Below are 23747 nucleotides of genomic sequence, written 5' to 3'. Positions count from 1 at the left end.
CACCCCGTGGGGTCAAAATGATCACAAGAACGGTGAGCAAAAATCCCAGAACCACACGGGGGGACCTAGTGAATGACCTGCAGAGAGCTGGGACCAAAGTAACAAAAGCCTACCATCAGTAACACACTACGCCGCCAGGGACTCAAATCCTGCAGTGCCAGACGTGTCCCCCTGCTTAAGCCAGTACATGTCCAGGCCCGTCTGAAGTTTGCTAGAGAGCATTTGGATGATCCAGAAGAAGATTGGGAGAATGTCATATGGTCAGATGAAACCAAAATATAACTTTTTGGTAAAAACTCAACTCGTCGTGTTTGGAGGACAAAGAATGCTGAGTTGCATCCAAAGAACACCATACCTACTGTGAAGCATGGGAGTGGAAACATCATGCTTTGGGGCAGTTTTTCTGCAAAAGGACCAGGACGACTGATCCGTGTAAAGGAAAGAATGAATGGGGCCATGTATCGTGAGATTGTGAGTGAAAACCTCCTTCCATCAGCAAGGGCATTGAAGATGAAACGTGGCTGGGTCTTTCAGCATGTCAATGATCCCAAACACACCGCTCGGGCAACGAAGGAGTGGCTTCGTAAGAAGCATTTCAAGGTCCTGGAGTGGCCTAGCCAGTCTCCAGATCTCAACCCCATAGAAAATCTTTGGAGGGATTTGAAATTCCGTGTTGCCCAGCAACAGCCCCAAAACATCACTGCTCTAGAGGAGATCTGCATGGAGGAATGGGCCAAAATACCAGCAACAGTGTGTGAAAACCTTGTGAAGACTTACAGAAAACGTTTGAGCTCTGTCATTGCCAACAAAGGGTATATAACAAAGTATTGAGAAACTTTTTTATTGACCAAATACTTATTTTCCAACATAATTTGCAAATAAATTCATTCAAAATCCTACAATATGATTTTCTGGATTTTTTTTTTTCTCTCATTTTGTCTGTCATAGTTGAAATGTACCTATGATGAAAATTACAGGCCTCTCTCGTCTTTTTAAGTGGGAGAACTTGCACAATTGGTGGCTGACTAAATACTTGTTTGCCCCACTGTATGTGTACTGTTTAAGGATGTAGCAGCTGTCCATATACTGCACACCATGAGTGTCTCCTCTTGAACACAGGAAGTATAGCTCATTCCCCCTTAACTTCACTCTCTCTCTAGCGGTTGGAGGATTAAATCACCTCTACTACATTTTAAATGGAAATAACGGTACGTTTTGAGACTGAAGACACCGATTTCATCGTAGTTTATGTACATTTGGTTTTGTGTTTTGGTAAAAAAAAAAAAAAAAATAGTGTTTTTGAGTTCTACTTTTTTTTAAAATAGGTTTTGAAAACTCTTTAACTTACATAAACTGCAATGAATGAAATACACACACACACAGTTGAAGTTGGAAGTTTACCTCCCCCTTTGCCAAATGCATTTAAGCTCAGTTTTTCACAATTCCTGACATTTAATCCTAGTAAAAATTCCCTGTTTTAGGTCAGTTGGGATCTCTACTTTTATTTTAAGAATGTGAAATGTCAGAATAATAGAGAATGATTTATTTCAGCTTTTATTTCTTTCATCACATTCACAGTGGGTCAGAAGTTTACATACACTCAATTAGTATTTGGTAGCATTGCCTTTTTAAATTGTTTAACTTGGGTCAAATGTTTCGGGTAGCCTTCCACAAGCTTCCCACAATAAGTTGGGTGAGTTTTGGCCCATTCCTCCTGACAGAGCTGGTGTAACTGAGTCAGGTTTGTAGGCCTCCTTGCTCACACACTTCCTTTTTTTAATATTTTTTTTTTTTAGCTTACCCCACAAATCTTCTATGGGATTGAGGTCAGGGATTTGTGATGGCCACTCCAATACCTTGACTTTGTTCTCATTAAGCCAGTTTGCCACAACTTTGGAAGTATGCTTGGGGTCATTGTCCATTTGGAAGACCCATTTGCGAGCAAGCTTTAACTTCTTGACTGATGTCTTGATGTTGCTTCAATATATACACATAATGTTCCTCCCTAATGATGCCATCTATTTTGTGAAGTGCACCAGTCCCTCCTGCAGCAAAGCACCCCCACAACATGATGCTGCCACCCCCATGCTTCACGGTTGGGATGGTGTTCTTCGGCTTGCAAGCCTCCCCCTTTTTCCTCCAAACGTAATGATGGTCATTATGGCCATACAGTTCTATTTTTGTTTCATCAGACCAGAGGACATTTCTCCAAAAAGTACGATCTTTGTCCCCATGTGCAGTTGCAAACCGTAGTCTGGCTTTTTTTATGGCGGGTTTGGAGCAGTGGCTTCTTCCTTGCTGAGCGGCCTTTCAGGTTATGTCGATATAGGACTTGTTTTACTGTGGATATAGATACTTTTGTACCTGTTTCCTCCAGCATCTCCACAAGGACCTTTTGCTGTTGTTCTGGGATTCATTTGCACTTTTCGCACCAATGTACTTTAATCTCTAGGAGACAGAACGCGTCTCTTTCCTGAGCGGTATGACGGCTGCACAGTCCCATGGTGTTTATACTTACGTACTATTGTTTGTACAGATGAACGTGGTACCTTCAGGCATTTGGAAATTGCTCCCAAGGACGAACCAGACTTGTGGAGGTCTACACTTTTTTTTTTCTGAGATCTTCACTGATATTCCCATGATGTCAAGCAGAGGCACTGAGTTTGAAGGTAGGCCTTGAAATACATCCACAGGTACACCTTCAATTAACTCAAAAGATGTCAATTAGCCTATCAGAAGCTTCTAAATCCATGTTGTTAGATGACACTACAGTTGTAGGCTTGATTACCAACAACGATGAGACGGCCTACAGGGAGGAGGTGAGGGCCCTCGGAGTGTGGTGTCAGGAAAATAACTTCACACTCAACGTCAACAAAACAAAGGAGATGATCGTGGACTTCAGGAAACAGCAGAGGGAGCACCCCCCTATCCACATCGACGGGACAGTAGTGGAGAAGGTGGAAAGTTTTAAGTTCCTCAGCCTACACATCACGGACAAACTGAAATGGTCCACCCACAGACAGCGTTGTGAAGGAGGCGCAACAGCCTCAGGAGGCTGAAGAAATTCGGCTTGTCACCAAAAGCACTCTCAAACTTTTACAGATGCACAATCGAGAGCATCCTGTCGGGCTGTATCACCGCCTGGTACGGCAACTGCTCCGCCCACCCGATGTCACAGGAAGGCCATAAACTGCCTGTTCACCCCGCTATCATCCAGAAGGCGAGGTCAGTACAGGTGCATCAAAGCAGGGACCGAGAGACTGAAAAACAGCTTCTATCTCAAGGCCATCAGACTGTTAAACAGCCACCACTAACATTGAGTGGCTGCTGCCAACACACTGACTCAACTCCAGCCACTTTAATAGTGGAAATTGATATAAAAAATATATCACCAGCCACTTTAAACAATGCTACTTAATATAATGTTTACATACCCTACATTACTCATATATATATATATATATACTGTATTCTATACCATCTACTGCATCTTGCCTATGCCGCACGGCCATCACTCATCCATACATTTATATGTACATATTCTTATTCATTCCTTTACACTTGTGTATAAGGTAGTTGTTGTGAAATTGTTAGATTACTTGTTAGATATTCCTGCATGGTCTGAACAAAAAGCACAAGCATTTCGCTACACTCACATTAACGTCTGCTAACCATGTATATGTGACCAATAACATTTGATTAAAGCCATGACATCATTTTCTGGAATTTTCCAAGCTGTTTAAAGGCAAAGTCAACTTAGTGTATGTTAACTTCTGACTCACTGGAATTGTGATACAGTGAAATAAACTATTGTTGGAAAGATTACTTAGGGCATCTACTTTGTGCATGACACAACTGACTTGCCAAAACTATAGTTTGTTAACAAGACATTTGTGGCGTGGTTGAAACACTTAGGTTGGGGTATTTAAAACTTGTTATGTAAACTTCTGACTTCAAATGTATATACACACACACACACACACACATTATGTGGGACACGCTGTATATTGTACAATTAGACTGACCGACAGACCACATATCATTTAACATCCATCTTGTAACCTACATTTTTCACACTCAATTGTATTTTAGTATTAAACTGATCTACTTTCTCACAACAAAATATTTATCACTCATATTTTTACACCGGCAATAATCACAAAACAGTGATGGCTTGATCACAAGATGACAACACTGTCGAAGGTAATGTATTACTTAAACGCTGTTGAATGTGCCGATAATGCTACATTACCTTCCTCTGGGTCACCCAGGCAACAGACCTTCCTCTGGGTCACCCAGGCAACAGACCTTCCTCTGGGTCACCCAGGCAACAGACCTTCCTCTGGGTCACCCAGGCAACAGACCTTCCTCTGGGTCACCCAGGCAACAGACCTTCCACTGGGTCACCCAGGCAACAGACCTTCCTCTGGGTCACCCAGGCAACAGACCTTCCACTGGGTCACCCAGGCAACAGACCTTCCACTGGGTCACCCAGGCAACAGACCTTCCACTGGGTCACCCAGGCAACAGACCTTCCACTGGGTCACCCAGGCAACAGACCTTCCACTGGGTCACCCAGGCAACAGACCTTCCACGCAAAACAAAGACTGGCTACTAGCCTTTCTACCAGAGTGTCATTCATCATTTAAGCCCCATTCAATCCTAAAGCTTATCCTCAGGTTTCAGATGATACTGTATGTATATCTCACTGACTCATGGAACAGTTTTACAGGCAGGTTTGGCTCTTGAGAGGGGGCTGTGTGTATGCATAGGTGTACAGTGTGTGTCTACTGTGTAGGTGTGTGTGTACACTGTGTGCGCTGTGTAGACAGCCCTCATCTGTTACTTCTGCTCCAGTATACTACAACAATACCAATAGGCCTTGCTATGGTGTTATAAGGAATGTCCTAAATATGAGGAACTTAATATACTGTGTGTAGGGATGGTCGGTATACCGCATTTTACGATATACCGGTATTGATTCACGGACCGGTTTGGGTTTTTACTTTACTTTCTATACCGGTATTTGAATGTTTGGTTTTTTAAATGTGATACGCAGTGTGTAACGTGTCGTTTAATTTGCTACTTGAGCTCTCTTTCTCTTTCTTATATCACTTTCCACACCGACCTAGCCCCGCCCCCTGTCACTCAAGGAGTGCATTTGATGTTCCTCAACCACGAGACCCTTGTGTTCCGTCTACATCAGGGGTGTCAAAGTCAAATGGACGGAGGGCCAAATAAAAAAATCAGCTACAAGACGAGGGCCGGACTGTTCGAATGTTCATTGAAAAATTTTTAAATGACGCATATAGTCTAGTGAACCTAATTGAACCTACTGAAAACCTAACAAATATATTACAATATGATCAGATAAATAAAGCAATATTTTCTTATGGCTCTGTCAGTAATCTTTAATTTTCAACAGACACAAAAGACAAATTTCCTTTATATAAATATCCCCATAACATGAACATTAAATGAAAGAAACCGGTATTCAAGGCACCATCAGTAGACTATATTTTCTATTTTAGCAAAAGTGGGCTAAATTTACTTCAAAGAAAAAACAATAATAGCAATTTTCTATCATCCACTCAACTGAAATATTTTTAAAATATAATTGGATTGAAATACAAAAAAATAAAGTGCAAAAATCTATTAATCAAAAACAACACTTTGTTTAAGGAGAAGTAACATGCAGTGAAAACAAATATTAAATTTTAACTTTTAAACTTGAACTGAGTAAAAACTCTAAATATGTGATTGCACAGTAATGTTCACTTGTTTGAGGTTGAGGGTGATACTTGGTGGTGTCCCATCTTTTCCACAAGTTCATCAATGTTCGGGGTAAGGCTCTGAGCTGAAGAAATCCTCAGAATTGAGTGGAGGTGTTCAGCAGTAAGTCGACTTCTGTGTGATGTTTTGTTCAGGTTCATCAAAGAAAACAGTTGTTCACACAGGTATGTGCTGCCAAACATAGACAACGTTTGAGCAGCCTGGATGCGCAGCTGGGGCATTGTGCCGGGGAGGAAACGGGCGAACTCCGCAGCACCCACTGCCGCATATTTTGCCCTCAGTGCATCATTGCATTGGAGGTCAATCAACTCCATTTGGAGGTTTGGTGGTGAGCTTTCCACGTCAACAGCAAATGGGTTACCGAGCAGTTCCAACCTGCTTTTTTGTGCTTCAAAGTCAGCAAATCGGCGTCGAAAGTCAGCGGCAAGCATACCTATTTTATCAGCCAACTGTGTGCTCGGGAACGCACTGGTAGAGAGCTTCTCTTTCATGGTCTGGCAGCTGGGAAAGTGGCTCAAATTTTCTTTCCGCATCTGCGTCTCCCACAGAGTCAGTTTGGTTTTAAATGCCTTCACTGTACTGTACATATCAGAGATGACACGATCCCGACCCTGCAGCTGCAAGTTTATTGCATTCAGATGACTCGTAATGTCACACAGAAAAGCCATTTCACACAGAAACATTTCGTCTCGGAGTTGTGTTGTGTCTTTCCCTTTGCTGTCCAAGAACAGACAAATCTCCTCACGAAGCTCGAAACATCTTTGAAGCACCTTTCCCTGGCTTAGCCATCGCACCTCTGTGTGATAAGGCAAATCACCATGCTCCGTTTCTAACTCCGTCAGAAATGCCTTGAACTGGCGGTGATTCAAACCTTTGGCTCTGATAAAGTTAACTGTGCGCGTGATGATGCTCATTACATGCTCCATTTTCAAGGCTTTACCGCACAACGCTTCCTGGTGTATGATACAATGATAAGCTGTCAGCTCACCTGTCGCGTTTTCCTCTTGCATCTTTTCCCGTATCTTCGCCACCAGTCCGCTCCTGTGTCCACACATCGCAGGTGCTCCGTCGGTTGTCAAACCCACGAGTTTTTCCCAAGGCAGCTCCATCTCATTTACACATCTTGACACCTCTTCATACAAATCATGCCCCGTAGTTGTGCCATGCATAGGACGTAAAGCCAAAAACTCCTCTGTCACGCTTAGGTTGGAGTCCACTCCGCGGATGAAAATTGACAACTGGGCAATGTCAGAAATGTCGGTGCTCTCATCCACAGCCAAGGAATATGCAATAAAATCTTTTCCCTTTTTCACAAGCTGCTCTTTTAGATTGATGGACAACTGGTCTACTCTCTCGGCAATGGTGTTTCTGCTCAGACTCACATTTAAAAAGAGTTGCCTTTTTTCTGGGCAAACTTCGTCACAAACTTTAATCATGCAGTTTTTGATGAAATCCCCCTCCGTAAATGGCCGGGCTGATTTAGCGATCTCTTCTGCCAAAATAAAACTGGCCTTGACAGCAGCCTGGCCTTGTGATTTGGCTTTTTTGAACAGAGCCTGTCGAGATTTGAGGCCTCGTTTTAATTCCTCTGCCTTTTGTAGCCTTTGTTCCATGTCCATATTCTTGTTTTTGTCCGCGTGTTTCGTTTCATAATGTCGTCTCAGATTATACTCTTTCAGTACCGCCACACTTTCTCCACACAGAAGACACACAGGTTTTCCAGCTACCTTCGTGAACATATACTCCGACTCCCACCTTGTTTGAAACCCCCGGTTCTCAGTATCCACCTTCCGTTTTGCCATTTTTGATGGGTATCTGAAAGTTAATTTTACTGTGATGCTGACGACTGCTGTGCCAATAAATATTGAAATGAAGCAGCCTACTGCTCGGTGCGTCACCTTTGCATTGTGGGAAATGTAGTATTGGTGCGTGTAAAAGATCTGCGGGCTGCCGGCTTGCTGCGGGCCGGTTCTAATAATAAATCAAGATCATCCCAGGGGCCGTAAAAAACCTTCTTGCGGGCCGGATGTGGCCCGCGGGCCTTGACTCTGACATATGTGGTCTACATGGTCAATGCAGCACATGCTACAATGTTGATGACAACGATGCTGTTTTCACTTTTGCTTCTTAATGTAAATCCACTATCGTTCTATAATTACACTATTAGTTTGGAAATGGCTAGTTTTCTTTTCTTAGCAAGTTGGGCCTAAATCTTGTTAGCTGCTAATGCTAATCGCTAGCTAATAAATGTATTGAGTCAGAGCAAATATAATTCACTATACAGCCTTATAATACCAAGGATGGTGTAGACCTAAAATCTGCATGTTTGTTCCACAGTATCTTCTAAATCTAAGAGGAGTACACAAAGCAAAAATATGTTTGCTACTTCATTTGGCTATGAGAATTAAATGTAGCCAAAGATTATAGGGTCCACAAGAATATACTTATCAACACTTTGGTTCCTACCCTGCCACAATAACTCGTCCCTGGGATTTTCATTCCTTGTCATGTTAAGCACTGTATTCAAAGTGCCCAGTTTAAAAATATATATTCTAATTTTAGAATAATCATTTATATTCCATGATTCCAACAAATTCACCCAAGTGTTTTGCTCTAAATCGCAATTGCAACATTTGGTTAAAAATAAGTCCTAGATTATTTGCCCATGTTATGCAGCTCTATGTGGCAGTGCAGGAAATGCAGAAATTGTTCAAATGATTTTGGGTTGAATTGAACAGTATATAACTATCAAAATGGATAAAGACTCATTAAAACCACCTAATGTATGTGTTGCCATCCTAGGGATCACTCACTACTCACAAAGCAAATTTTAGAACTTTTATTATTAAAAAAACATAAATTACAGTCCAATTTTCATATCCAATTATGGTATTTTGGGAATATCGCCCAGCCCTAACTGTGTACCTAACTGCATTTCTGATGAATGTTAGGGATAGCCTTTTCATGTCGACGATGACTAATGTGTTACAGTGTTTGAGCTCTTTTTGTAAATGTGTGTTTCTCTGCAGAGCTGAACGACACCTACAGCGAGAGCAACGACGACACCGTGGGACAGATCGTTCATTACATCATGAAGAATGAAGGTAACTAGGCAACAATACAATAACCACTGAGTGTTTATGGATAGTGGATAACTCTGTCTCCTCTCTACTGACAACAATACTAGAACTAGTGTCTATAACTACTCTACTGTCTCCTCTCTACTGACAACAATACTAGAACTAGTGTCTATGACCACTCTACTGTCTCCTCCTGACAACAATACTATAACTAGTGTCTATGACCACTCTACTGTCTCCTCCTGACAACAATACTATAACTAGTGTCTATGACCACTCTACTGTCTCCTATTGACAACAATACTATAACTAGTGTCTATGACCACTCTACTGTCTCCTCCTGACAACAATACTATAACTAGTGTCTATGACCACTCTACTGTCACTGACAACCATACTATAACTAGTGTCTATGACCACTCTACTGTCTCCTATTGACAACAATACTATAACTAGTGTCTATGACCACTCTACTGTCTCCTACTGACAACAATACTATAACTAGTGTCTATGACCACTCTACTGTCTCCTATTGACAACAATACTATAACTAGTGTCTATGACCACTCTACTGTCTCCTATTGACAACAATACTATAACTAGTGTCTATGACCACTCTACTGTCTCCTCCTGACAACAATACTATAACTAGTGTCTATGACCACTCTACTGTCTCCTCCTGACAACAATACTATAACTAGTGTCTATGACCTCTCTACTGTCTCCTCCTGACAACAATACTATAACTAGTGTCTATGACCACTCTACTGTCACTGACAACCATACTATAACTAGTGTCTATGACCACTCTACTGTCTCCTATTGACAACAATACTATAACTAGTGTCTATGACCACTCTACTGTCTCCTATTGACAACAATACTATAACTAGTGTCTATGACCACTCTACTGTCACTGACAACCATACTATAACTAGTGTCTATGACCACTCTACTGTCTCCTACTGACAACAATACTAGAACTAGTGTCTATGACCACTCTACTGTCTCCTCTCTACTGACAACAATACTAGAACTAGTGTCTATAACTACTCTACTGTCTCCTCTCTACTGACAACAATACTATAACTAGTGTCTATGACCACTCTACTGTCTCCTCTCTACTGACAACAATACTAGAACTAGGGTCTATGACCACTCTACTGTCTCCTACTGACAACAATACTAGAACTAGTGTCTATGACCACTCTACTGTCTCCTCTCTACTGACAACAATACTAGAACTAGTGTCTATAACTACTCTACTGTCTCCTCTCTACTGACAACAATACTATAACTAGTGTCTATGACCACTCTACTGTCTCCTCTCTACTGACAACAATACTAGAACTAGGGTCTATGACCACTCTACTGTCTCCTACTGACAACAATACTAGAACTAGTGTCTATGACCACTCTACTGTCTCCTCTCTACTGACAACAATACTAGAACTAGTGTCTATAACTACTCTACTGTCTCCTCTCTACTGACAACAATACTATAACTAGTATCTATGACCACTCTACTGACAACAATACTAGAACTAGTGTCTATGACCACTCTACTGTCTCCTACTGACAACAATACTATAACTAGTGTCTATGACCACTCTACTGACAACAATACTAGAACTAGTGTCTATGATCACTCTACTGTCTCCTCTCTACTGACAACAATACTAGAACTAGTGTCTATGACCACTCTACTGTCTCCTACTGACAACAATACTATAACTAGTGTTTATGACCACTCTACTGTCTCCTATTGACAACAATACTATAACTAGTATCTATGACCACTCTACTGTCTCCTCTCTACTGACGACAATACTATAACTAGTGTCTATGACCACTCTACTGTCTCCTCCTGACAACAATACTATAACTAGTGTCTATGACCACTCTACTGTCTCCTCCTGACAACAATACTATAACTAGTGTCTATGACCACTCTACTGTCTCCTCCTGACAACAATACTATAACTAGTGTCTATGACCTCTCTACTGTCTCCTCCTGACAACAATACTATAACTAGTGTCTATGACCACTCTACTGTCACTGACAACCATACTATAACTAGTGTCTATGACCACTCTACTGTCTCCTATTGACAACAATACTATAACTAGTGTTTATGACCACTCTACTGTCTCCTATTGACAACAATACTATAACTAGTATCTATGACCACTCTACTGTCTCCTCTCTACTGACGACAATACTATAACTAGTGTCTATGACCACTCTACTGACAACAATACTATAACTAGTGTCTATGACCACTCTACTGTCTCCTATTGACAACAATACTATAACTAGTGTCTATGACCACTCTACTGTCTCCTCCTGACAACAATACTATAACTAGTGTCTATGACCACTCTACTGTCTCCTCCTGACAACAATACTATAACTAGTGTCTATGACCTCTCTACTGTCTCCTCCTGACAACAATACTATAACTAGTGTCTATGACCACTCTACTGTCACTGACAACCATACTATAACTAGTGTCTATGACCACTCTACTGTCTCCTATTGACAACAATACTATAACTAGTGTCTATGACCACTCTACTGTCTCCTATTGACAACAATACTATAACTAGTGTCTATGACCACTCTACTGACAACAATACTATAACTAGTGTCTATGACCACTCTACTGTCTCCTCTCTACTGACAACAATACTAGAACTAGTGTCTATGACCACTCTACTGTCTCCTATTGACAACAATACTATAACTAGTGTCTATGACCACTCTACTGTCTCCTATTGACAACAATACTATAACTAGTGTCTATGACCACTCTACTGTCACTGACAACCATACTATAACTAGTGTCTATGACCACTCTACTGTCTCCTACTGACAACAATACTAGAACTAGTGTCTATGACCACTCTACTGTCTCCTCTCTACTGACAACAATACTAGAACTAGTGTCTATAACTACTCTACTGTCTCCTCTCTACTGACAACAATACTATAACTAGTGTCTATGACCACTCTACTGTCTCCTCTCTACTGACAACAATACTAGAACTAGGGTCTATGACCACTCTACTGTCTCCTACTGACAACAATACTAGAACTAGTGTCTATGACCACTCTACTGTCTCCTCTCTACTGACAACAATACTAGAACTAGTGTCTATAACTACTCTACTGTCTCCTCTCTACTGACAACAATACTATAACTAGTATCTATGACCACTCTACTGACAACAATACTAGAACTAGTGTCTATGACCACTCTACTGTCTCCTACTGACAACAATACTATAACTAGTGTCTATGACCACTCTACTGACAACAATACTAGAACTAGTGTCTATGATCACTCTACTGTCTCCTCTCTACTGACAACAATACTAGAACTAGTGTCTATGACCACTCTACTGTCTCCTACTGACAACAATACTATAACTAGTGTTTATGACCACACTACTGTCTCCTATTGACAACAATACTATAACTAGTATCTATGACCACTCTACTGTCTCCTCTCTACTGACGACAATACTATAACTAGTGTCTATGACCACTCTACTGACAACAATACTATAACTAGTGACTATGACCACTCTACTGTCTCCTCTCTACTGACAACAATACTATAACTAGTGACTATGACCACTCTACTGTCTCCTCTCTACTGACAACAATACTAGAACTAGTGTCTATGGACCACTCTACTGTCTCCTATTGACAACAATACTATAACTAGTGTCTATGACCACTCTACTGTCTCCTCTCTACTGACAACAATACTATAACTAGTGTCTATGACCACTCTACTGTCTCCTATTGACAACAATACTATAACTAGTGTCTATGACCACTCTACTGTCTCCTATTGACAACAATACTATAACTAGTGTCTATGACCACTCTACGGTCTCCTATTGACAACAATACTATAACTAGTGTCTATGACCACTCTACTGTCTCCTCTCTCCTGACAACAATACTATAACTAGTGTCTATGACCACTCTACTGTCTCCTATTGACAACAATACTATAACTAGTGTCTATGACCACTCTACTGTCTCCTCTCTACTGACAACAATACTATAACTAGTGTCTATGACTACTCTACTGTCTCCTCTCTACTGACAACAATACTATAACTAGTGTCTATGACTACTCTACTGTCTCCTCTCTACTGACAACAATACTATAACTAGTGTCTATGACCACTCTACTGTCTCCTACTGACAACAATACTATAACTAGTGTCTATGACCACTCTACTGTCTCCTACTGACAACAATACTATAACTAGTGTCTATGACCACTCTACTGTCTCCTCTCTACTGACAACAATACTATAACTAGTGTCTATGACCACTCTACTGTCTCCTATTGACAACAATACTATAACTAGTGTCTATGACCACTCTACTGTCTCCTACTGACAACAATACTATAACTAGTGTCTATGACCACTCTACTGACAACAATACTAGAACTAGTGTCTATGACCACTCTACTGTCTCCTACTGACAACAATACTATAACTAGTGTCTATGACCTCTCTACTGTCTCCTACTGACAACAATACTATAACTAGTGTCTATGACCACTCTACTGCCAACAATACTAGAACTAGTGTCTATGGACCACTGAACAGTTGTCATGGTTATATCAGACCACTGAACAGTTGTCATGGTTATGTCAGACCACTGAACAGTTGTCATGGTTATGTCAGACCACTGAACAGTTGTCATGGTTATGTCAGACCACTGAACAGTTGTCATGGTTATGTCAGACCACTGAACAGTTGTCATGGTTATGTCAGACCACTGAACAGTTGTCATGGTTATGTCAGACCACTGAACAGTTGTCATGGTTATGTCAGACCACTTGGTGCTGAGCTGCCTCCCTCTCCTATTACACTGTCTTTCACACTCTGAAGCTACAGGAGGTGTGTGTGTGTGTGTGTTTAACATCCGGTGAGAGGTGAGTAGGTCTGTGGTTCTACATGGTACACTAATTACTGAAGCTGCTGTGTGGTTACAATAGATTGTAAACACAGGAGCTTCCTACAATGTTGGAATTCCCTATCATCCTATTGTATTACAAGGTTATCACAAGTGTATTGATGGCAACCATGCCATTGACTCACCCTCATTAGGTGACGTTGTGTGACCTATGCACTTGCACACACCTACATTCTGTGAGTCAGTCTTGATAGTATTGCCAGTCAGGATCGAGTATAGTATTGTCAGTCTCGATAGTATTGCCTGATTATGACGAAACAGGAAGTCTCCAAGTCAAAGCCTTTTCCTGCTCACGTTGGCATGCTGCACAAAGCCTTAGGGACTCGTTACTGATTTATACTCTCCTTCCTTCCAGGTGGTCACAAAGGTGTGTTGAAATGCCCTCTGGTCAGACATAAGTGATTTAATATGATGCTAGACTTCTAGTGTAGTACACAGTCTTAGTTTGTGGGGAAATCAGCCTTATTTTGACCGGCGAGCGGAAACAGGATGTTCACATGGTCATGTGAAGTCGGACGTGACTCCGATGTTTCCACAGGTCTTTCCTCATCTTTAGTTATTCTATATATAGTTTTTCTCCACTGAAGTGTTGGCCAACACAGTGTCTTCAGAAAGTATTCAGACCCCTTGACCTTTTTCCACATTTTTGTTACGTTACAGCCTCATTCTAAAAATGATTACATTTGGGATTTTTTCCGCTCATCAATCTACACACAATACCCCGTAATGACATCACAATACCCCATAATGACATCACAATACCCCATAATGACAGTGAAAACTGTTTGTTTTTTATTTATTTAAAATAAACTCATCACATTTACATCAGTATTCAGACCCTTTACTCAGTACTTGAAGCACCTTTGGCAGTGAATACAGCCTCAAGTCTTCTTGGGTATGACACTACAAGCTTGGCACACCTGTATTTGGGGAGTTTCTCCCCTTCTCTGCAGATCCTCTCAAGCTCTGTCAGGTTGGATGGGGAGCGTCGCTGCACAGCTATTTTCAGGTCTCTCCAGAGATGTTAGATTGGGTTCAAGTCCGGGCTATGGATAGGCCACTCAAGGCCATTCAGAGACTTGTTCCGAAGCCACTCCTGCTCTGTCTTGGCTGTGTGCTTAGGGTCGTTGTCCTGTTGGACTGGTGCGAAGGTTCACATTCTGAGGTCCTCAGTGCTCTGGAACAGATTTTCATCAAGGATCTCTCTGTACTTTTCTTCGTTCATCTTTGCCTCGATCCTGACTAGTCTCCCAGTCCCTGCCGCTGAAAAACATCCCCACAGCAGGATGCTGCCAACACCATGCTTCACTGTAGGGTTGGTGTCAGGTTTCTTCCAGACATGACGCTTGGCATTCAGGCCAAAGAGTTGAATCTTGGTTTCATCAGACCAGAGAAACTTGTTTATCATGTTCTGAGAGTCTTTAGGTGCCTTTTTGCAAACTCCAAGCGGTCTGTCACGTTCATTTTACTGAGGAGTGGCTTCCGTCTGGCCACTCTACCAAGTCCTGATTGGTGGAGTGCTGCAGAGATGGGAGAAACTTCCAGAAGGTTCTCCCATCTCCACAGAGAAACTCTAGTTCAGGTTCTCGGTCACTTCCCTGACCAAGGCCTTTCTCCCACGATTGCTCAGTTCTAGGGAGAGTCTTGGTGGTTCCAAACTTCTTCCATTTAAGAATCATGGAGGCCACTGTGTTCTTGGGGACAATTCCTTGGACCTCATGGCTTGGTTTTGCTCTGACATGTACTGTCAACTGTGGGACCTTATATAGACAGGTGTGTGCCTTTCCAAATCACGTCCAATCAATTGAATTTACCACAGGTGGACTCCAATCAAGTTGTAGAAACATCTCAAGGATGATCAATGGAAAGTGGATGCACCTGAGCTCAATTGAGTCTCATAGCGAAGGGTCTGAATAATTATGTAAATAAAGTATTTCTGTTTTTAAATTTTAATCAATTGACAATTATTTCTCAAACCTGTTTTTGCTTTGTCATTATGGGGTATTGTGTGTAGAAAGGGGGGGAGGGGCTAACAATTTAAGAGTTTTTAAAAGCAACAAACTGTTTGGATAAAGTCAAGGGGTCTGAATAATTTCCGACGGTGCCGTGTGTCTCTATACTGCTAATCATGTGTCTCTGTACGGCTAATCATGTGTCTCTGTACGGCTAATCATGTGTCTCTGTACTGCTAATCATGTGTCTCTGTACTGCTAATCATGTGTCTCTGTACGGCTAATCATGTGTCTCTGTACGGCTAATCATGTGTCTCTGTACTGCTAATCATGTGTGTCTGTACTGCTAATCATGTGTGTCTGTACTGCTAATCATGTGTGTCTGTACTGCTAATCATGTGTCTCTGTACTGCTAATCATGTGTGTCTGTACTGCTAATCATGTGTCTCTGTACTGCTAATCATGTGTCTCTGTGCTGCTAATCATGTGTCTCTGTGCTGCTAATCATGTGTCTCTGTGCTGCTAATCATGTGTCTCTGTACTGCTAATCATGTGTCTCTGTACTGCTAATCATGTGTCTCTGTACTGCTAATCATGTGTCTCTGTACTGCTAATCATGTGTCTCTGTACTGCAAATCATGTGTCCCTGTACTGCAAATCATGTGTCTCTGTACTGCTAAACATGTGTCTCTGTACTGCTAATCATGTGTCTCTGTACTGCTAATCATGTGTCTCTGTACTGCTAATCATGTGTCTCTGTACTGCTAATCATGTGTCTCTGTACTGCTAATCATGTGTCTCTGTACTGCTAATCATGTGTCTCTGTACTGCTAATCATGTGTCTCTGTACTGCTAATCATGTGTCTCTGTACTGCTAATCATGTGTGTCTGTACTGCTAATCATGTGTGTCTGTACTGCTAATCATGTGTGTCTGTACTGCTAATCATGTGTGTCTGTACTGCTAATCATGTGTCTCTGTGCTGCTAATCATGTGTCTCTGTGCTGCTAATCATGTGTCTCTGTACTGCTAATCATGTGTCTCTACTGCTAATCATGTGTCTCTGTACTGCTAATCATGTGTCTCTGTACTGCTAATCATGTGTCTCTGTACTGCTAATCATGTGTCTCTGTACTGCTAATCATGTGTCTCTGTACTGCTAATCATGTGTCTCTGTACTGCTAATCATGTGTGTCTGTACTGCTAATCATGTGTGTCTGTACTGCTAATCATGTGTGTCTGTACTGCTAATCATGTGTCTCTGTGCTGCTAATCATGTGTCTCTGTGCTGCTAATCATGTGTCTCTGTACTGCTAATCATGTGTCTCTACTGCTAATCATGTGTCTCTGTACTGCTAATCATGTGTCTCTGTACTGCTAATCATGTGTCTCTGTACTGCTAATCATGTGTCTCTACTGCTAATCATGTGTCTCTGTACTGCTAATCATGTGTCTCTGTACTGCTAATCATGTGTCTCTGTACTGCTAATCATGTGTCTCTGTACTGCTAATCATGTCTCTGTACTGCTAATCATGTGTCTCTGTACTGCTAATCATGTGTCTCTGTACTGCTAATCATGTGTCTATACTGCTAATCATGTGTCTATACTGCTAATCATGTGTCTCTACTGCTAATCATGTGTCTCTGTACTGCTAATCATGTGTCTCTGTACTGCTAATCATGTGTCTCTGTACTGCTAATCATGTGTCTCTACTGCTAATCATGTGTCTCTGTACTGCTAATCATGTGTCTCTGTACTGCTAATCATGTGTCTCTGTACTGCTAATCATGTGTCTCTGTACTGCTAATCATGTGTCTGTACTGCTAATCATGTGTCTCTGTACTGCTAATCATGTGTCTCTGTACTGCTAATCATGTGTCTCTGTACTGCTAATCATGTGTCTGTACTGCTAATCATGTGTCTATACTGCTAATCATGCGTCTGTACTGCTAATCATGCGTCTGTACTGCTAATCATGCGTCTGTACTGATAATCATGTGTCTGTACTGCTAATCATGTGTCTCTGTACTGCTAATCATGTGTCTCTGTACGGCTAATCATGTGTCTCTGTACTGCAAATCATGTGTCTCTGTACTGCTAATCATGTGTCTATACTGCTAATCATGTGTCTGTACTGCTAATCATGTGTCTGTACTGCTAATCATGTGTCTCTGTACTGCTAATCATGTGTCTCTGTACTGCTAATCATGTGTCTCTGTACTGCTAATCATGTGTGTCTGTACTGCTAATCATGTGTGTCTGTACTGCTAATCATGTGTGTCTGTACTGCTAATCATGTGTGTCTGTACTGCTAATCATGTGTCTCTGTGCTGCTAATCATGTGTCTCTGTGCTGCTAATCATGTGTCTCTGTACTGCTAATCATGTGTCTCTACTGCTAATCATGTGTCTCTGTACTGCTAATCATGTGTCTCTGTACTGCTAATCATGTGTCTCTGTACTGCTAATCATGTGTCTGTACTGCTAATCATGCGTCTGTACTGCTAATCATGCGTCTGTACTGATAATCATGTGTCTGTACTGCTAATCATGTGTCTGTACTGCTAATCATGTGTCTCTGTACTGCTAATCATGTGTCTCTGTACTGCTAATCATGTGTCTCTGTACTGCTAATCATGTGTCTCTGTACGGCTAATCATGTGTCTCTGTACTGCAAATCATGTGTCTCTGTACTGCTAATCATGTGTCTATACTGCTAATCATGTGTCTGTACTGCTAATCATGTGTCTGTACTGCTAATCATGTGTCTATACTGCTAATCATGTGTCTCTGTACTGCTAATCATGTGTCTCTGTACTGCTAATCATGTGTCTCTGTACTGCTAATCATGTGTCTCTGTACTGCTAATCATGTGTCTCTGTACTGCTAATCATGTGTCTCTGTACTGCTAATCATGTGTCTCTGTACTGCTAATCATGTGTCTCTGTACTGCTAATCATGTGTCTCTGTACTGCTAATCATGTGTCTCTGTACTGCTAATCATGTGTCCTTGAAGTACATTGACATTGGCCCTCGTTTCTTCTAGGTTATTAATGATGTAATTTAGATGTGTAACACTTTTTCTTAGAAAGTCCTGTTGATACAATTTAAAATAAAAACCCAGTCCACAGTTATGCTCTTGTGCCATACTTCTTGTCTTCATACTTAGTAATGGCTTATTAATTACAGCACTAATGTGTCCTACATTTCAGGAAGACGCTGTTGTTTACATAATGCATTGTTTCCTGTGCCTGCACACAGCCTACACCCAGAGGTTATATTCTGAGGACTGAACGTGCCCCTGTTTAATTGAATGCAGTGCACCATTTTAATTGTGTTTTGGGGCTTATCACCCGCGACCATATTCCCATAAATGTTTCCCCTTCTGATGTCACTTGCTCGTTCCCCTCGCTAATTCCCCTACGCCATATTTTTCTCTCTCTGTCTACACAGCGAACTCCGATGCCCTCCAAGCCATGGTTCCTGAAAACAGCATAGACTCAGAAGGGTAAGTATCCTGTCATGACTTCTGTAATAAAACCCTGGCTGCTGCTGCTAGCTTCCCGAAGTCCAACTTTATCAGCACTATTTAAATATACATCAAATCTGAAAGGGAACATTTTAAAGTAGCTCACAACCTCCTCTTAATGTTGTCTGATGTCTTTAACATTGAGGCCTATTTGGGACGGCAGGTAGCCTAGTGGTTAGAGTGTAGGGGTGGCAGGTAGCCTAGTGGTTAGAGTTGAGGGGCGGCAGGTAGCCTAGTGGGTAGAGTTGAGGGGCGGCAGGTAGCCTAGTGGTTAGAGTGTAGGGGCGGCAGGTAGCCTAGTGGTTAGAGTGTAGGGGCGGCAGGTAGCCTAGTGGTTAGAGTGTAGGGACGGCAGGTAGCCTAGTGGTTAGAGTGTAGGGGCGGCAGGTAGCCTAGTGGTTAGAGTGTAGGGGCGGCAGGTAGCCTAGTGGTTAGAGTGTAGGGGCGGCAGGTAGCCTAGTGGTTAGAGTGTAGGGGCGGCAGGTAGCCTAGTGGTTAGAGTGTAGGGGCGGCAGGTAGCCTAGTGGTTAGAGTGTAGGGGCGGCAGGTAGCCTAGTGGTTAGAGTGTAGGGGCGGCAGGTAGCCTAGTGGTTAGAGTGTAGGGGCGGCAGGTAGCCTAGTGGTTAGAGTGTAGGGGCGGCAGGTAGCCTAGTGGTTAGAGTGTAGGGGCGGCAGGTAGCCTAGTGGTTAGAGTGTAGGGGCGGCAGGTAGCCTAGTGGTTAGAGTGTAGAGGGAGCAGGTAGCCTAGTGGTTAGAGTGTAGGGGCGGCAGGTAGCCTAGTGGTTAGAGTGGAGGGGCGGCAGGTAGCCTAGTGGTTAGAGTGGAGGGGCGGCAGGTAGCCTAGTGGTTAGAGTGGAGGGGCGGCAGGTAGCCTAGTGGTTAGAGCGGAGGGGCGGCAGGTAGCCTAGTGGTTAGAGCGTAGGGGAGGCAGGTAGCCTAGTGGTTAGAGCGGAGGGGCGGCAGGTAGCCTAGTGGTTAGAGTGGAGGGGCGGCAGGTAGCCTAGTGGTTAGAGTGGAGGGGCGGCAGGTAGCCTAGTGGTTAGAGTGGAGGGGCGGCAGGTAGCCTAGTGGTTAGAGTGGAGGGGCGGCAGGTAGCCTAGTGGTTAGAGTGGAGGGGCGGCAGGTAGCCTAGTGGTTAGAGTGTAGGGGCGGCAGGTAGCCTAGTGGTTAGAGTGGAGGGGCGGCAGGTAGCCTAGTGGTTAGAGTGTAGGGACGGCAGGTAGCCTAGTGGTTAGAGTGGAGGGGCGGCAGGTAGCCTAGTGGTTAGAGCGTTGGGCCAGTAACCGAAAGGTTGCTGGATCGAATCCCTGAGCTGACAAGGTAAAAATCTGTCATTCTGCCGTTGAACAAGGCAGTTGTAGACCGTTTTACATTGTTAATAAGATTTGTTTCTTAACTGACTTGCCTCGTTCAATTTCAAAATAAAGTAAATATGAACATTGTCAGAAATTCCACCAAAAGGACTGGTTTCCACTTGGGTGTGATTACTTTCCAAGCCACTAGATGGCAATGGTGTCCCTTTTTTTTTTTTTTTTTCTGGCGCTGAAGTGGCTGTCGTTAGGTGGAAGTCAAGCTGGTCTCTCAGACATTGTTTATGGCTTGGTGAGTTTGGATGAAGGCCAGGACTTTTTACGACTCAGAATATCAATATGATCCTAACATTTTATATGATCATTCTGATTGTGCAACCGGGACCAGTCATCTCATAGAAACTGGAAATGAAACTACGGCTCCCTGCATTATACTACCATTCACTTACTAAACAGCTCAGGAATAGACCGACAGGAGCCTGATTCACAATCGTGACCTCTGACAGTTTCGTTGAGAATGTCTTGGTTGCTGTGAATGGTAAGTAGGTCTGACTTTACAGTTCATAGTCAGGGTGTGTGTATGTATGTATTCTTTGATGGACAAGGCCCTGACTATGAACTGTATGTAGGCGTGTGTGTGTGTGTGTGTGTCTATATATATATATATGCCTACATACACGCCTGCCTACATACACGCCTGCCTACATACACGCCTGCCTACATACACGCCTGCCTACATACACGCCTGCCTACATACACGCCTGCCTACATACATGCATACATACATACATACATACATACCAACCGAAGAGCCAGAGAGTGCTGGCACTCACAACCATAAATGGTGTCCAAGGAGGGATGACTGCAGAGAGAGGAGAGGAGGTATTTTACGTGTGGGGTGACGTTCAGGATGAATAAATCATAGCGTGGCGAGTCAGGATGAGGTATGGCCACGACATTGGGTGTTCCGGCACAGTCCGCGGGACAGGACACCACAATGTGTGGGTCTCTCTCTCTCTCTCAATGTGCTTTATTGGCACGACCTAACAATGTACATATTGCTGAAGCTTATTTGGGATAGTTACAATATTAAACTAATAATAATGAACATTGTCAACGGTAACAACAATAACCAACGGTCAAAACAACTCTGCATGGAGGGCTCTCTCTCTCTATTTGTCTCTCTCTCTCTGTCGCTCTCTCTCTCTATTTGTCTCTGTCTCTCTCTGTCGCTCTCTCTCTCTGTCGCTCTCTCTCTCTGTCGCTCTCTCTCTCTGTCGCTCTCTCTCTCTGTCGCTCTCTCTCTCTGTCGCTCTCTCTCTCTGTCGCTCTCTCTCTGTCGCTCTCTCTGTCGCGCTCTCTCCCTCTGTCTCTCTCTCTCTGTCGCTCTCTCTCTCTCTCTCTCTCTGTCGCTCTCTCTCTCTCTCTCTGTCTCTCTCTCGCTCTCTCTCTCTCTCTCTCTCTCTGTCGCTCTCGCTCTCTGTTGCTCTCTCTCTCTCTCTCTCTCTCTGTTGCTCTCTCTCTCTCTGTTGCTCTCTCTCTCTCTCTGTTGCTCTCTCTCTCTCTCTGTTGCTCTCTCTCTCTCTCTGTCGCTCTCTCTCTCTCTGTCGCTCTCTCTCTCTCTGTCGCTCTCTCTCTCTCTGTCGCTCTCTCTCTCTCTGTCGCTCTCTCTCTCGCTCTCTCTCTCGCTCTCTCTCTGGCTCTGGCTCTGGCTCTCTCTCTGGCTCTCTCTCTGGCTCTCTCTCGCTCTCTCTCTCGCTCTCTCTCTGGCTCTCTCCCTCTGTCTCTCTCTCTCTGTCGCTCTCTCTCTGTCGCTCTCTCTCTCGCTCTCTCGCTCTCTCGCTCTCTCTCCTGTCGCTCTCTCTCTCTCCTGTCGCTCTCTCTCTCTCCTGTCGCTCTCTCTCTCTCCTGTCGCTCTCTCGCTCTCTCTCTGTCGCTCTCTCTCTGTCGCTCTCTCTCTGTCGCTCTCTCTCTGTCGCTCTCTCTCTGTCGCTCTCTCTCTGTCGCTCTCTCTCGCTCTCTCTCGCTCTCTCTCGCTCTCTCTCTCGCTCTCTCTCTCGCTCTCTCTCTCGCTCTCTCTCTGGCTCTCTCTCGCTCTCTCTCTCGCTCTCTCTCGCTCTCTCTCTCGCTCTCTCTCTCGCTCTCTCTCTGGCTCTCTCTCGCTCTCTCTCTGGCTCTCTCTCGCTCTCTCTCTGGCTCTCTCTCTCTCTCTCTCTCTCTCTCTCTGGCTCTCTCTCTCTCTCTGGCTCTCTCTCTCTCTCTGGCTCTCTCTCTCTCTGGCTCTCTCTCTCTCTGGCTCTCTCTCTCTCTCTGGCTCTCTCTCTCTCTCTGGCTCTCTCTCTCTGGCTCTCTCTCTCTCTCTGGCTCTCTCTCTCTCTCTGGCTCTCTCTCTCTCTCTGGCTCTCTCTCTCTCTCTGTCTCTCTCTCTCTCTCTCTGGCTCTCTCTCTCTCTCTGGCTCTCTCTCTCTCTCTCTGGCTCTCTCTCTCTCTCTCTGGCTCTCTCTCTCTCTCTGGCTCTGGCTCTCTCTCTGGCTCTGGCTCTGGCTCTCTCTCTGGCTCTCTCTCTGGCTCTCTCTCGCTCGCTCTCTCGCTCTCTCTCTGGCTCTCTCTGGCTCTCTCTGGCTCTCTCTCGCTCGCTCTCTCGCTCGCTCTCTCGCTCGCTCGCTCTCTCTCTGATGCTCGCTCGCTCTCGCTCGCTCTCTCTCTGATGCTCGCTTGCTCACTCTCTCTGATGCTCGCTCGCTCGCTCTCTCTCTGACGCTCGCTCGCTCGCTCTCTCTCTGACGCTCGCTCGCTCGCTCTCTCTCTGACGCTCGCTCGCTCGCTCTCTCTCTGACGCTCGCTCGCTCGCTCGCTCTCTGACGCTCGCTCGCTCGCTCGCTCTCTGACGCTCGCCCGCTCGCTCTCTCTCTGACGCTCGCTCGCTCGCTCTCTCTGACGCTCGCCCGCTCGCTCTCTCTCTGACGCTCGCTCGCTCGCTCTCTCTGACGCTCGCTCGCTCGCTCTCTCTGACGCTCGCTCGCTCGCTCTCTCTCTGACGTTCGCTCGCTCGCTCTCTCTCTGACGCTCGCT

The 23747-nt window shown here is 43.8% G+C and overlaps 1 protein-coding gene across 4 annotated transcripts in view; it reads left to right on the top strand.

Annotated features, from left to right (window-relative positions):
• rell1 (RELT like 1) overlaps nt 1-23747 on the top strand; it is a 54543-nt gene that overhangs the window by 19037 nt on the left and 11759 nt on the right. For all 4 annotated transcript variants that reach the window (XM_036958272.1, XM_036958271.1, XM_036958274.1 and 1 more), the window contains 2 exons: nt 8823-8897; nt 19290-19344. In XM_036958272.1, the coding sequence (XP_036814167.1) occupies nt 8823-8897; nt 19290-19344 (130 nt within the window). The remainder of the gene's footprint in view (nt 1-8822; nt 8898-19289; nt 19345-23747) is intronic.

Source organism: Oncorhynchus mykiss, chromosome 21 (genome assembly GCF_013265735.2).
Source record: "Oncorhynchus mykiss isolate Arlee chromosome 21, USDA_OmykA_1.1, whole genome shotgun sequence".
In the NCBI taxonomy this organism is placed as follows: domain Eukaryota; kingdom Metazoa; phylum Chordata; class Actinopteri; order Salmoniformes; family Salmonidae; genus Oncorhynchus; species Oncorhynchus mykiss.
Note: the sequence above shows the minus strand (reverse complement) of the source record. Positions and strands in the feature narration are given on the sequence as shown.